Source organism: Quercus robur, chromosome 4 (assembly GCF_932294415.1).
Source record: "Quercus robur chromosome 4, dhQueRobu3.1, whole genome shotgun sequence".
NCBI lineage: Eukaryota > Viridiplantae > Streptophyta > Magnoliopsida > Fagales > Fagaceae > Quercus > Quercus robur.
Genome location: NC_065537.1, coordinates 81,992,085 through 82,008,564, shown reverse-complemented (window position 1 = coordinate 82,008,564; position 16,480 = coordinate 81,992,085). Strand labels below are relative to the sequence as shown.

General features: G+C 36.1%; 1 protein-coding gene across 1 annotated transcript; it reads left to right on the top strand.

The window, feature by feature from the left end:
- Positions 1–7,917: 7,917 nt before the first annotated feature.
- On the top strand, positions 7,918–15,357 carry LOC126722758 (metal tolerance protein 2-like). The gene is made up of 13 exons (XM_050425909.1): positions 7,918–8,195; positions 8,603–8,618; positions 8,742–8,811; positions 8,993–9,090; positions 9,245–9,390; positions 9,926–10,063; positions 11,235–11,319; positions 13,392–13,454; positions 13,574–13,677; positions 13,719–13,744; positions 14,709–14,813; positions 14,919–15,093; positions 15,192–15,357. The coding sequence occupies exons 1-13, from the start codon at positions 7,918–7,920 to the stop codon at positions 15,307–15,309; spliced, it is 1,422 nt and encodes a 473-aa protein (XP_050281866.1). The 3' UTR covers positions 15,310–15,357.
- The last annotated feature ends 1,123 nt before the right edge of the window (positions 15,358–16,480 follow it).

Below are 16,480 nucleotides of genomic sequence, written 5' to 3'. Positions count from 1 at the left end.
AACCAGAGACTAATAAATACATAATGTATGTATGTATTAGTATTCTTACTATAAGAACTAAGAAGATTGAATTGGTAGTAATAGTATATGATGTGACATTGTGACTGGATTTTTAGAAGATGTCCCTTACTTGAAAGGAGCAAGCTTTGTTGACTTCGATTTGATGATACTTGGTTATTTTGAAAAATTTTAAGCAATCAAGAGTGATTATAATAATGCTTTCTGTTATCCTGTCATGTAAAACACAAGGCTTCAACTTTTTTTTTTCTTCTCTTTTGGTGTTTTGATCTGGCTATGCAATTTCTCTTTAATTGAAGAATCAAATTTTCATGTGAAGTCAAGAGTGATTAGAATGAATGGAAATTACTTTCGAGTGCAAGTCAAATTCATTATTTTATTAACCATTTAGATTTAGATTTTTTTTTTTTTTTAGTTTTGTGTGTGTGAGTGTTTATGGGGAAGGAAAGGTGAACTGATCACTCTTTTGGGGTTTTCTTTGTGTGAAGGAATGTCAAAGAAATTATGTATTCCTCGTCAAAGAAGTAATTAATATTTCTTGTTAGCCCAAGCATGGGACTTGGCTTATATATAGATAGTACAACAAAGGTTTGCATAGTAGAGTCTTAGAAAAAGAATATCTCTTGATGGAGAAAAAGATTCTTAGAAGAAGAGTAATGTGTTAGTTCTTTTGGGGTTGCATGATGATAGCTGTGTAACATAGGTTGAACGTTGTAATACTTATTGAGTATAGTGGATTTGACATCTCTCCATAAATGAAGGACGTTTGTCAAACCATGAAAATTATTGTGTTCTCAGTTTGAGTGCTTGTTGATTTATTTGCTTTAACTATAATCTATACAAATCCCTAAGCACTATTGCACAAGTGGTATTACTGTATTAGAGATTCCGCTATGCGCAACATGAAACTTTCCAAAAGTTGAAATTATTCCCTATATTATTCTTCTTTTTATAATTAAAAAAGAAAAAAGGAAAAAAGAACAAGACTCTTATTTATAAAAAATTGCGCTACCTATAAAAATACAATAAGGCATTTTAAGAATATCAAAATAGCTACAAAATGCTTAAATTTTGAGATTAGAAAATTATCCTTTGTTTTTGTTTTTGTTTTTGTTTTTGTTTTTGTGCTCTTTTTCCCAATTAATTCACTGATTTTGGTTATAGGAAATTGTTTTATAAGGAAAGGTTTTTTATTCATAGTTTGACCCCTCCAAATTTAAAATCCCGGTTCAATCTCTTTACAACATATGGACTGATCAGAAACCGAGAAATTTGGCAGGATTAATTGACTTAATTTCCAACATTAGTCTTAAGTCCATGTGCGGATCTCATCCTCCCCAAATCCAACTAATGGAACCCTGATGTAAACTGATAAATCAAAGCATCAATCAGCTAACAAAGTTGAGAACTTACAATTGAAAAAGTTACCGCAAACCAGTGAGTCAAAATGGCTCGCTAAGCTGCTTTGACAGTAGTCACAGTACCACATATAAAAGGAAATGACTGCAATATTTAGCCTTTAACAATCAAGAGTCTCAACCCTGCAGAAATGGCCATAAACTAGCAACGAATTCAGAATTGGTGAACAAAACCCAACAGGAAATAAACGAGTAAAAGCTTATTGGATAGCTTTACAACTTAGATACATGGTTTAAAACTCGGCATATGTACATAGCAATGATCAAACTTAAAGCCAAAACTCTTTTATGCGAAACTAAGAATTAGACCTGACTAATAAGAACAAAAATCTAATCAAATTTGCAGGCTACCTAAAATTACACACAACAGAGAAAAAATGCTTTCACCTTATCTCTCTATGTGAGTCTTTTTCTTTTCATGGGTGATGTCTCTGAAGCAGAAACTTATCAAAAAATAAATAAATAAAAAAATCAGATTTAACTTGCTGCTAATAAGTTAGTATCTCAAGAATATATTTAGTTTATTGAGTAGATCTATATTCTTTCTCCATCAATTTCTCTCTCATGAAGATTCTGAGAATGCTTCTTCTGTTTATCCTCTCCATTTCTTACCGTTGATCTGGTGTAGATGTCCAAGTCCAGCACTAATTGTCCAACTTATAAAATGTTCTATTAATAGTTTGGGGTTGGCTCATTGCATGGTAAAAGTTTGGAATTTTTTTTTAAAATAACAATAAATATTAAAAAATTTAGTTAATTGTCATATTTCAAAAAAATATTGAAAAATAACATCTCGAGTATCTAAAACTCGAGTTCCAGATGAAACTCGAGTTTTTAAGTCTCAATTTGGAGAAAAAAAATTGCGCTGAAAATCGAGTTTTAGAGACTCGATTTCCATAAATTGCAAAAAACGCCGCTATATGGCTTTAAAACGTCACTATAGGGATTAAAAACGCCACTATAGGGCACCCTAAACCTGGCGCTTACAAAAATTTTTTGCAGGAAAACGCCGCTATAGGGATTTAAAACGTCACTGTAAGGCTTAAAAACGCCACTATAGGTGAAATTTTTTGCATAAAACTCGAGTCTTAAAGACTCGAGATCTATGTGGCATTTTCCCACTCACAACGCGAGTCTTTGAAGGTCGAGTTTTTTAAGTGGATCTCGATTTTTTGAAACTCAAGACGCTATTTTCTAAAATTGTTTCAAACGTTGTCTAACTTACAAAATAGAAAGGCTGAAGAAGGTTAGTATGCTCAAAACCTCTAAAAGTTTGTTTCATTCGGTTTTTGCTATAAAGTAATAAAGAAGGGGAATATTTTAAAGCTGAGAAACCTGTTCAGTTGTAAAAAAAAAAAAAATAATAATAATAATAATAATAATAATTAAGATATGTCCTTTTAAATTAATATTATGCAGTCCATCAGTCTGATTAACATGATTGAAGGAAACAGAAAGCCAGCTGAAGTTACAGTGCATCTGTTTTTTCAAAACGTGTCCACCTATTTGATAACATTTGCTAAGTCTTCTTTACCTTGGAAGACTGAGCCTTTTGTATGGATGGGTTGAATTCCCTGTAGTTGTCAAATATTAAATTAATATTTGATACAGTTTATGATTGCATCCATCATGCATGGTGTTACATAATTGTATGTATCTAGCTACAAGCTGTTTTACATGATATCGAAGATACTAATGCATGTTTCCTTCTTCTTTTTTTCCCCTTATTTTGTGCGTGCATTGGGCAAAATCAGCAATTCCTGTTCTCTCAATGTAAGTGGACTTTGTCTCCCTCGGTCATTATAAATTGTAGCATATTCTCCTTGCAAATGCAATTATTGTAGTATTTTTTGCTTAGATTTATAATTTATATATGTTTTTTGTTTTAAATGGTATAATATGCTTCCCATACTGATTTGATTAATCTAGGAAGGAAATAGTTCTTTTGGGAGCTCCACTTGCATATGCCTCATAATTCTCATTTATATATCACAGGATTATAATTTATGATTGTATTCTTGTCTTTAAAAAACCAAATGAGCAATACAGAACAGAGCAGTTCAAGTTGCATGAAAGATCAACTGATTTCTTCAATTCTTTGGAAATTATTATGGATCCATTTGATTTTTTTTTTTTGGTTTTCTTTTTTTTACTGTTTTAAATGCTTTTTCTTCATGATTTAGTTGTGAAATTTCAAATCCATCTCTCATGTAGATATTTACATGTGTACGTGTGTGTGTGAGAGATATATAAAGACTCCTGGTCAAATCCATTAAAGCATATTACATGTGTATGTGTGTGTCAAAAAAGGCTAGAGAAATAAAGGATTCCACTTATATTGAGGTATTATTTTTAAAAATAACTTACCAATTACATAGGAACAGAAAGATCAAGGCTGGATTGAATCCCCAATTACAGCAGAGTACTCTATTTAATTCTGAGTTATAGACGTACTTCTTCTTGCTTTCCATTCTTTTAGCATCCTTTTTTAAATAATGCTAATAAGCTACTCTTCGGTATAGATTTTCCTTGCATGTAGAATAGCATTCCTTTGCCCCCACACTATTAACGATCTCACAGTAGCACTCTTTGCAGTATGGAGCCTCGGATCGGTGAGGAGCCAAAGATCTTGCACCCTGGTCCGCTTGATGTGTCATTGTTGACACGAGAACCATATCATTGATCAGATGTCATTTGGAATGGCGAGGTGAAATATCTAGTTCTAACAACCGCTTTAATTTTTTCGTTATCTTTGACTTTTAGTTAGCAAGTTCTTTCAAAGTTGTATTTCTAGTTCTAACAACTGCTATAATTTTTATCGATTTTGTAGGACTCGGGCCCACTTACATGCCTGGTCACATTAAGGAGATGGCAAACGTTCAGATGCGAGATAATCAGGTGATTGACATTATCAAGTTGCTAAGGCTGGAAGGATTGTTTAGGGCCCCTTCTAGAGAGATAGATCATTGCCTAATATTGGCCCTAGTTGAGCAATGGCGGCTGCAGACTCATACATTCCATCTTCCACATGGTGAGATGTCAATCACCCTACAAGATGTGGAGGTCATTTTTAGACTTCCTATAGATGACGAGGTCTTGGTTGGGCCAACTGCTGTGGTAGATGGGGATTGGAGTCAACTGTGCATGGAGTTGCTTGGTTTTACTCCGGCGAATGACAACAAAACTTTGGCGGGGTAAAGAATTCTCATCAGCCGCCTTGTTGACGCTATTGCAGCGCCACTGCCTTATGACTCAACGGAGATTCAGATACACCAGTAGGCCCAGTGCTATATTTTAGCGCAACTAGGGGATAAGCTTTTCATGGACAAGTCAGGAGATAGGGTGCATCTGATGTTCTTGGAGTTCATGTGGAACCTTCGTGATCTGCTACAGTATAGTCGGGGTGGTGGTTGTCTGGCCTGGTTGTACAGAGAATTGTGTCGGGCAAGCGAGAAAGGGGCATCGCAGATTGGTGGGGTGTGCACCTTGGTCCAATATTAGGCATGGGCAAGGTTGCCATTCTTGTGCCCGAGGATAGAGCCCCCACCTGGATGTGATTAGGGCCCATGGTCATATGCTCCACTTGCATTTAAGTAAGTTTTTTCCTGATATTTAGTGTGTTATGCAATATACTCTTCTTAGTAACTAAATAGTATTATCGTATCTTATGTTATTCACTTGTAACTGTAGGTGGGTGCGGGTGCTCGAAGAGTAGGCCATCCAACACGGCCTTGATCCACTATCGCAAGCAATTAGTTACAATGCAACCAGACCTGGTAATAATATTCAAAAATTCTGTTTGGTTATGTTAATTTTCCTTAAGAATATTATTGCTTCATCCTTTAACATATCCTCTGTTTTAATTTTTGTTTTTCCCTTTATCTATGTATTCTCCCTTGTTTCACGTTTTAAGATGCTATGATAATTGTTTTTTGTTTCTATTGTAGATTGTGTGGCAGCCATACGAGGCAGACTTCGGCCACCTTCCTGAGTTCTGCGTTGCAAGGAGGGATATGTGGACAACAAGGGTGCCGCTTATGTGTTTTTGCATAGTAGAGAGACACCACCCGGACCGTGTCCTTTGACAATTTGGGTTGGCGCAGGAGCCGCCTGACGATGTTATGTACGATGATAGACTGCATAGAATAGACTTACGTGGGAAGGTGGAAAAAAATTGGAGGGAGGAGCATGGATCGTATATCATTTCATGGGATATGAGACGACAACAACTTTGTCATGCACCTCCTTAGATTAGTGAGATGCCTCGCGATCATGCCTATTACCGCTGGTGTCATCCGGTTACTCGAAAGTATGTCGACCGCAACAGCGCTAAATTAGATATAATGGTAATGTGTTCTAATTAGATTTTATTGCCTGTTTCGTTTTTCTTGAGTACATGTATGAACGTAGAATCAATTGATTTCTTTTTTCAGCAAATCTGGTTTGATTTTACTAACATCCAATTAAAGAATTTTTGTTACATATAGTATTCTAATAAAACTGTTAGTTCTTAGTTGAGTATTTGAGTAGATTAATAAGTACTATGTTATCCATTCATTAATTGATACATAAATGTCTTAAATCTGATTGTACTGGTTCTTTCTCCATTTCAGATTGAAAGCCATTTAGCGCTATTAGAGATGCTTCCTGAAGGCAGCCGAGCTCACAACCATGTCTGGCGTGTCCTAAATAATGTGGTTGGGCTTGGTGGTGGTCCTACAGTCGATGGCCAGGCAAACAATGGGCATGACACTGAATCAGCAGTTACTACAACCCCAAGCACAAGTGCAGCACCCGTAAGTACATCAACCCGTGGTCTGCATGCTACTGCAAGTCCAAGTACAAGCGCTAGTAGGGGCCGTGGTCGGCCTACTACAGCAAGCCTAAGCACAGGTGCACCTAGGGGCCGTGGTCGGCCTGCTACAGCAAGCCCAAGCACAAGTGCAACTACGGGCCGTGGTCCGCGTGCAACAACCCCTTGGGTTGTAACTACTCCTTCTTTATCTGCAGCTATCTTGCACGTATCTCCTCAGTCCGAGGTCCATCCACCCATCCCAGATGCATCTCCACCCATGGTAGATGCATCTCCTCAGCTCGATGTCCCTTCACCCACCCTACCTTCACAGCTCAGTTTTGATCTCGGTATTAATTTTCATTTGACCCCTTCTATACACCCCGAGACACCCTCATACCCACCCACCTGCTCCAGTGCACCCACTATACCCATAGACCCACCTACCTCATCCTCATCTGACCCTCTAGGACCTTCGGTTGGGATTGACACTGTACAGCCAGCTGCTGATGTATCGGACGAGCATCCCCCTCCTCAGCCCTCACCCCCACAAGGTAGATCGTAACATGCTAGAAGAGCACCCACTTATGGGACAGGTGGACACAAAATAGGACGTGCAGGCAGCTCTATGGTATGATAACATTAATTACAATGTAATGATATATTTTGTAGTTCACTTTATTCTTATCATTACACCGAATATTGATTCTATGCATCAATGTCTTTACAGCCTAAGGATGATGCCTCGCAGCCTCCTCCCCTGCCCAAACATTACACGAGGGTTAAAAAACGCAAAATTGGTGAACCTTGAAAAAGAGGTTTGTTAAGTTTTGCCAAAGCTCTTTAGAATACCCTTTCCAAATAACAATAAATATCAAAAAATTTAGTTAGTTGTCACGTTTCAAAACAATGCTGAAAACTAGCATCTCGAGTGTCTAAAACTCGAGTTCCAAGATAAAACTCAAGTTTTTAAGTCTCGATTTGTTAGCGGATGGGTCTGATGTGGAAAAATATCCACGTGGAAATCGAGTTTTAAAGACTCGATTTGTATAAATTGCAGAAAAACGCCACTATAGGGCTTTAAAATATCACTATAGGGGTTAAAAATGCCACTATAGGCCTCCCAGAACCTGGTATGGGGTGATCACACTTATAAAAAAAAATTTGTAGGAAAACACCGCTGTAGGACTTTAAAACGTCACTATAAGGCTTAAAAACGCCACTATAGAGCTCCCTAAACCTGGTATGGGGTGATCACACTAATAAAAAAAAATTTGTAGGAAAATGCCGCTATAGGGCTTTAAAACGTCACTATACGACTTAAAAACACCACTATAGGGGAAAATTTTTTTGCATGGAACTCGAGACTCGAGATCTATGTGACATTTTCAGTCTAAATCGTCTAGCAAACACTCGCAAAGTGAGTTTATAAAACTCGGGTTTAAATATGGATCTCGAGTTTCTAAAACTTGAGATGCTATTTTTCTTAAAACTTTGAAACGTTGCCTAACTTACTACTTTGAATCTCTATTAACAGTTATTCTGCACATTCCCTCAAGCTCTTTAACTTTTGTTTTTGTTGCTATTGTTGTTGTTATTCTTTTGGGAAAATAAGTTTTTGATTGGATCTATCAAATCCCATACCAAAAATAATAATAACATGTTTGCAGGTTGGGGTCCTTTAGGAAAATGTCGAGCACCGCGGGGATTGGCATGGCAAAGAATGAGGAGGGGTTAAAGCTGGTGCTAGTAAATGAAGGTTCCTGTGCCCGCAAAATGGTGGGGATTTGGCTTTTTGGGTCTACTGCATGGGTGTTCAGTATGGTGCTACTTGGTGGTGTTACCAGACTCACGCGCTCTGGCCTGTCCATGACAGATTGGAAATTTACTGGTTCCCTTCCTCCCCTATCCGAAGAGGAATGGTTGCGGGAGTTTGACAAATATAAGCAATCCCCTAAGTATAAGCGGTAACTACAAGCTCAACCAACATTATCTATATATATGTTTAGATAATGTTGGGCAATTGTGAATAGGTTTACAATTCTTTGAGGCAATGGAGAATCACATTTAATTTCCTATGTGCTTTTTTCTATCTAGGTCCCTCACCATAAATTGATGATCAATGTTTCAATGTATTAGAGATGAGTAGTAAGCATGGACATGGTAGCAATATCTAATGTTTATTTTACATTAAAATTAGAGTATGCTAGGATCTTGAAAGATTGCAAATTTCATGAAAAATGTAATTTCTTGATTGTTTGCTTCATTCTTTTGTGTATCCATTATGATGCTCTTATATTGTCTTCATCATATTTTGTATCATTACATCATGTTAATGAGCAGCACGATTTTGCATAACTGATGTGCAATTTAGATTTCCTCAATTAGTTGTTAGTTGTTTCGAAGAAAATTTATGCATGATTGTCTCTTTGTATCTTAATGTCTATTTCAGGATAATGACATTTACTTCATTTACTTTTTGGTAACCATCATCGTATCTTTTTATCTTGCAGGTTCTTAGTGGCATCGCTCTATGGTCAAATAAAGTTGCAAAGGCTCCAAAAGACAAAGAACACCCATATGGTCACTCTTGATTTGTACCTACACGCTACTCCATTAATCTCAATTTATGTATATATAGCAAAATGTTTTATTGCCATTTGCTGTTGGTAGTTATGCGTGTAGTAAAATATGATAGAGACCTTTTCTCTTGGCAATGCTTCCGCAATTATACAATAGTTTTTCTTCATTGCTTTTCTTTCAGGACATGGTAAATTTGAGACTCTAGGAAGCCTTGGAATCTCTTGTATGCTTTTGTTAACTGCTGGTGGCATTGCATGGCATGCTTTAGAGATTTTGCTAGTATGACTGCTTTTCCTCTCTCTTCTCACTTTGATTCAAATTTAGGTCCTCTGCTACTTAAACATAAATCTCTATAGGAGTTAAAGGGACTTTAAATAATTCTAATTGTGGAAAATTTTAGAGTTTGAAATGAAATCTTGATTCAATTATGCAGGGAATGCGGTCATCACATCCTGAAATAGTTGATCAGTCATTTTCACATGAGCATGTGCATCATAGTGGACACCATCATGGAGTTGAAATGGATCATCCCATCCTGGCTTTGAATATGACTATTGTATCCATTTGTGTAAAAGAAGGGTACCAAAGTTGTTGATATCTATTAATTTTTGAACAATTTCTTGCTCATTTTCTTTATTTTAATAAAATATATTTAGCTCCATTGGACATTTTCTTAATGTTACAATTATTTGGATGGGTTCCTATATCAATGAAAGCCTTAACAAAACCATTTAGGCTGTTTAGATGAACTTTATTTTTCTATTTGTCACTTTTCATGACCACATTTTCTTTTAAAGTAAAAGCTGTTAATTCCTTAATCAATTTGCATCTTTGACACCTTGTTTGCCTTGTCACTGCCCTCGTTGAGCTTCAAGTTGAAATGTATCACTTAACTTTGGTGCAATTAGTGATCCCTCTTGTGAATTATATCAACTGGTTCTTTGTCTTTCTAGGTGTTAACGTCACATCTATGTGCTGACTGTTCATTTCTAACTTTATGGAATTTCTCTCTGTTTGTGTGTGTGTGTTTTTTTGTTGATAAATCTCTCTGTTTGTGTGTTTCAAAACTATTCATTGACTTTGTTTTATATTTTTGTCAATGTTATTCCCATAGGCTTTATTGGATAACAAAACGGGCTGGAGAAAGACAAGGCAGTGGGCTGATGAAAGCAAATGCCTGGCATCATCGTGCAGACGCTGTTTCATCAGTAGTTGCTCTCATTGGCGTTGGTAAGGAGCACTGCCTCTTCTAATGAATATTCCGTTTGGTATTAGTAAAGTATAAATCTGATATTTTGCTAATTGTTCTGTAGCTGATTAGTTTAATATCTTTACAACTCTTCAATACCTACAGCAGTAGTTTGGACAACACATAATTGGGTTCAATTGAGGTCAATAGTTGTTGCAAAAATATATTCATAGTGTGTGTGTTGTACAATAGGAGACACTGCTGGTTTGTATAAGTGGCTTAATGTTTCGCCTTAAGTGTATCATATTGGTCCCTTAATACATGAGTGAAAACCTTTTATAGTTGATGGTAACAATACTACAACTAAAGGGGAGTTGATTAAAGGTCACTGGTGCTGCTTGATATATCTATATTCCATCCATCATAAGTGCACAAAAAAAATTTTGATCAGTACCGTACAATATCAGAATCTAATTTTTGTAAAGTGGAGAAAATCTGTTTCAGTGATTGAAACTTGGAAGGGGCTGCAATTTGCCATAACTCATGATAGATATTGGTATTTCTGATAGAAACTGTCACAGATGTAGGTTATATGTCTTCAAAGAAAGCATGAGCGATTATTTTGAAAGGAAAATTCAGAGAGATTATAAATGTAATTAATCTCTGTATTGCTTAGGCAGCTAATGAAGTTGACCCACTAATAAAAAAAAGTTAATGAAGTTAACCTTTTCATTTCACTTCCTCTGTTTCAATATGGTGTGTTTGCTGATGTTATCCTGTGATGTTTTGTGCCAATCCTCCTCTCTTTTGGGTTCAATATCCAGGGAGAGTTACTTGTTTATTATATTTTTTTCTTTTGTTTAAATATATATTGTTCAAAATGGATCTTTTGACATGCTTATCAAAATCCATCTGTGGTAGATTGGAATTCGGAGAAATGACAAGCGATACAGTATACGCACACTATTTTGTCTTCTGTCTCCAAAAATTGTTGTGGTCTTTACAAAATTTTCTTAGAAACCTGGTTCTGTTCAATCCTGTGAAATTCACTAACCTAGTACCATTTACTGACCTAGTACCACTTATAATCCCACTTTAGTATGCTGTTTTATCATATGCTCAATTGTCTTTAAATGTTGAAAGAAGGTATATACTGTGCTCGACTAAGTATAAGAAAATATACTTTTAATAAGTTCAGCATGAATGTGATGAGTTCTTTTGGTCCAACTTTTAGTGTTTTGGAGCTGGTGGATGCTGCAATCCCAGGAAAACATCTGGAATCTATTAAACAAACAATACTTCAAACTGAGGGTGTCAAGGTAAGTTTCAAATATGATTTGCTGGAAAAGTTGTTGGTATTCCTTGATCTTTAACCTTAATTTGGTTATTTGTTTTGTATGGGCTATAATTGTATATTTGTGGGTTTTATTATTATTATTATTATTATTATTATTATTATTATTATAGAGCACCACTACTCGCCAAATTAGTTGTTTGTTACCTGATTTGTGGTTACACTTTTACTGGTGGGCATTTTGTATTACTACATATGTTTGAGGTTAGAAATATGGTTGATTCTTTAGTAAGTGTTCACATCATATTGGATTAGCTTCCTCTATTTGCTTATGAAACTTTCAAATCTATCTAAATTTAGATTGAGCCTAATTGGATGATAAGGCAATTTGAATTGTCACTAGGCACCCTTAGTATGCCAGCTTTGTCCCTAGCTTGGTTCAATGAACTGGTTGGTGCAATGTAATTGTAAGGTTGAATTTAATCAACCATTTTATTGGCTTTATTCCGTGCCAAATTTGCTTGTATTTCAGCATTTAGTAACCCTGTATTTAGGTGGGTTTGTTGTAAGGGTAGTGAGTGAGATAGAGTGTTGATTGATTAAGAGTGTGCAAGAAAACAGAGACTCGCGGCTTGTTCTCGCAGGTGGCTCGCGGCTTCAAGCCACCAGACGCAGCACACGTGCCAAGCGTGCCAGAAGGTAAACAGTCATGCTAGCTGGAGCACTACAGGATAAAATAGGACAACTGGCCATACGGTTATCTCGCGACTGGATCTCGCGACTCAGTCAAATCGCGAGGTCAAGCTGCGAGCCACCCCTGTTTTGTGAATCCTGACGTTTCACATTCCTCTCTCACTCCAGTATAAATACCCCTTATACCTACAATTAAAAGAGAGCTTCCAGAGAGAATTTTGAGAGAGAAACCCTAAAGAAAAACAAGATTGATTCACCTACAATCTATACATTAGAGTCTCGTCAAATTCCTCAACTCTCTTCCTCTCCATTGTCAAATCCTTGAGAGGCATTTTACCAAACCTTGTTCTCACCATATTCATCACTGTGAGAAGGCTATTTGGATTTTTGGGAAGCAGTTAGGAAGGAACCAATCTTCATTGGTTGATGCTATGGTCTAGTAGCGGAATCCGGGAAGCTAGAAAAGAAAAAGGTTCGGCGCAACCTCGTTGGAGCAAGAAGCTTGGAGGGCTTAGGTGCACTGGGTAGATTAGGCTTGGAGGGTCTATTGCTGTCCTTGAATCCCAATTACATTTTCTAGTGGATTGTTTACCGCTTGGAGGGCGGCGGAGAGGTTTTACGCCGAGGGCTTCGGTTTCCTCTTCAATAACACATCGCGTGTTGTCTTTGTGTTTGCATCTTCCTTCCCTTTTATCTTTGCCTTTTATTATCTGCTGTGGGTTGTGATTTTAATTTGGCTTAGATAGTTTATCAAATTCTATATTATAGGTTATGTTCATTTTCCGCACACTAGTTGTTTGACATAAAGCTTGAATTGGTTAATTTGTAAATTGGGGGGCTAAACGTTCAAGGGTGTTTATACACATATTTGAACTTTCAGTAATGGTGGCCGGATGGTTATAATAATGTTTGAATGGATTTGTCTGCTCTCTCTCTGCTCTCTCTCTCTCTCTCTCTCTCTCTCTCTCTCGTTGAGGATTCTCTGTAATAGTTTCTTCAAAATATAACGAAACATATGGAAATCTATGATATTTTGGAGCAAATAAAAGCCTTGTTATTTAGATGTCACTTTAGAACTCTTTGAACACACATGTGAAATAATTTCTTAACTCTTTGTTTAAAGTTGTATGTATAAAAAATTGTATGAAGTTCTGAGGAGTAATCGAACTCTTACAAGCTGACTACAAGTTCCAAAGAATGGTACTGGAGATTATATTTTTCCAACATAATACTATTAATATTGATCACAGTTTGAATTGGAATGGCCTCTAGAATTCCTACCATACCTTTTGAGGATTAATTTCTTTTGCTTACTGAACTTACTTTGCCATCAGTTTGCCCATTTCTGTTGATATTTTCAGTTAGGATCATGCTTTTCTGAATATGTGCTGACATTGTTTATAGGGATGCCATCGGATGAGGGGAAGGAGGGCTGGTTCATATCTGTATCTTGATGTACATATTGAGGTTGGTTCTCCTAATTATTACAATCTTTCATGCTTTATAGTTTATAAAGCTGGAAGTTTGAACACAAAAACTACATGTATGATATTGGCAATCATATTAAGTGCTACTTTTGCTTGCAGGTTGACCCTCTTTGTAGTGTTAGTGCTGGACATTACATTGGTGAAAATGTTCGTCATCACATTCACAAATCCCACCCTGAAGTAGCTGAAGTTTTCATACACAGGTATACTGATTGGTTTTTTTCTTTTTCCTAAATTCTCCCAGACAAACTATACAGGCTGGTGTCAGTGGTCTGTAAGTTCTGCAGTAGCAAAGAGATTTTGGAATGAAGAATAGATGGATGTTAATGTCACCCAACTGATCATTCTTATTCGGAGATGTATTCTAGCTAGGTGGTCACCCAAGTGTTTTTCCCCCCTCTTTATATGCCAAATGATTATAGAGGTCATTGGTGGTGATTGCATCATGGTCAAAATTTTTATTTTTATTGTATAGAAAATAGAATTAGTACTCTAGTTCCTCTTCTCATTTTTATGTTGCCATACTGTAAATATCATATAACAACCAGAAACAATAGAGAAAAGATGCAAATCCACAGCTAATTAAGAGCAACGTCTAATGTTTGATCCGCCATATGCCACAACCAATCAAGGTAGACAACTACATTGAAGAAGACATAATATCTATTTAAGTATGCTTGCATATCTGGCTAATAAAAATTTGTCATTTTATCCTTTTTTTTTTTTTAATTCTCATATATCTTTTTACTGTCATGTTATGTCCTCATCACTTGTTCTAATTCCTTGTGGATCCTGCAATTTCACAAATCTCTGCGAGTATAGCTGACCAGCAAGAAAGTTCTATGGGAACCATGCAAAATATAAATATTCCTGCAAAGGATAAAGACATTGAAGTAGTTGTTTCCAACGTCATCTTGTCAAGGTTTCCTCACTTCATGCAAAATAAGTTTCTTGTCAACTATGCTTTACTTTGTAATGATGTGATGATAGATGAATTCATTGGAGACCTATGGGCTCCACTCTCTGTGGTTTTTGAGCATTTCATACTAGCATGTTCTACGTCTATGAAGTTAGTAAATTAAGCTAAAAACTATCAGGTGGCCCTTTACTTTTGTTTAGCTCCTTTGTTTCCTTTCAAAAAGAGTTGACAACATTTTTATATAGTTTGAGTTATATTGAACATGAATAGTACAATTTGAACTTTCTTTGAATGGTTTTTGAGTCTCATGCCCAGTTATAGGTGCAAGATATAGTGATGCACTGATGCTGCTTCAACCCTTGTCTGAGCTAGAGGCTTTGGTGCAGGGTGTTTCCAAAACCCATGGTTACATAGTTGGAAGTTGGTGTCGAGATCGTAGAGTAAATCAGGGTTATGTTATGACTTATGAGCATTAGATGATAATTGGGTTCTATTTGTCGCCCCACATCAAATGTGCTTTAGTAGGGAAAAGTACTAGTAAAAGACAGCTGCACTTGCCGTTACACCAAATATGTTACATGAAAATGACAATTGTGACTGGGTTTCAGAAAATGGTTGTTGAGCGCGTAACTCACCACTTGTTGCAAGGCAAGCTTTTACTCCAAATTGAGGTCTCTATGCCACCAGAAATGTCGATACGGTAAAGCTTGTAGTAATCCAACCTTATTGATTTTCTTCAAAATGATGTTATAGTCACAAACTCCAAAATATTTGATCCTTACTTTTCCTTAATCCCAGGGATGCAAAGGAGATGGCAGAAGAAGCAGAGAATGAGATTTTGAAGGCAGCCTCAAATATCATTCATGTAAGCATTCAGCTACGTTTGGGGCATCCAATTCCACAGTTGAACCTTTGAATAGCAAAAGTGTCACAAAGTGGAAAAAAGACACAATATCTAACCTAAATAGTTAGGGTCAAGTAACAAATAAGAATGCTGAAGCACTAACATACTATTATAGGCATCTATTCCTCAGGACAAAAGGGGTATAGTGGGGAAGAAAATTATGCCAAAATGAGGCGTGACAATCCAGAGAGATTTAGTTTATTTGGAATTGTTTATTTTGATAAATATTTTGCCCTGTTGAGGCAATTTTACATGTAATCTGTTCATTTCTTTCACATACTGTAGAGATCCAATTCCTGTACTGTGGGGACGTTGTGAGATTTGTTCACCTCCAAGCTTGTTAATAGTCCATTTTTAACAGGTTAAAATGAAATTTTAAGTTTTTGGTTACATGTAATGACTAGTTTTGTTCAAATTGTGCATTTTCTGCTTGATGGGTTCGTGTTTTTAAAAAATTGTACATAAGAGCTAAAGGCTGAGTCATTTTGTACATTTAGTAAATAAAATTACTTGCTCATAAAAATACAAATATATATATATATATATATATTCATAAGGAAAAAGGTTTTATCCGTCTAGTTTTAACTTATGAGCGTGGTGCAATTTACTATTTTTCTATGCATTCTTTTCTTTCTAGATATTAAAGATGTATAAAGCCAGGCTTTGAAATCTAATTTGAGGTATGACAGTAACTAGTTCTTGATCTAGTGTCTTTTTAATCTTCTACATTCTTTAGTTTACTTTTTACCACTTTAATTAGCAATAATCAACTTACATTCTCCAATCCACTAAATTTTGAGACTTTTCTCTCTTTAATCTTCTACACTTTTTTTGTTTGTTTGTTTACTTTTTACTACTTCAGCAATTATCATATTTCATTCTCCAATCCACTAATTTTGATTCAAAGAGAAACCTCAGTCCGCTACAAAGTCATAGATTAGTGGTTTTTTTTACTGTAGCATAACGCCTAAAATATTCAGTAATCATGTTTTTCAATTGGTTTCCCGACAAATTATAATTTACAATTAATCTTCCACCTTTAATCTTTAATATATACTTATTTCAAACACAAAATAGAAAAGTCCTGGCTTTCGTTCTGTTATACTATTTGCATTAGCAGCCCATAGATTTCACTCGCAGACAACCTTTGTCTTCTACTCTGCCTGTTCTAGATTATTAATAA

Coding starts and splice junctions, on each gene's coding strand:
- LOC126722758 (XM_050425909.1), top strand. CDS start 7,918: ATGTCGAGCACCGCGGGGATTGGCATGGCAAAGAATGAGGAGGGGTTA. Junction 9,091..9,244: donor ATGCTTTAGAGATTTTGCTA/GTATGACTGCTT, acceptor TCAATTATGCAG/GGAATGCGGTCATCACATCC. Junction 13,455..13,573: donor ATCTTGATGTACATATTGAG/GTTGGTTCTCCT, acceptor TTTTGCTTGCAG/GTTGACCCTCTTTGTAGTGT.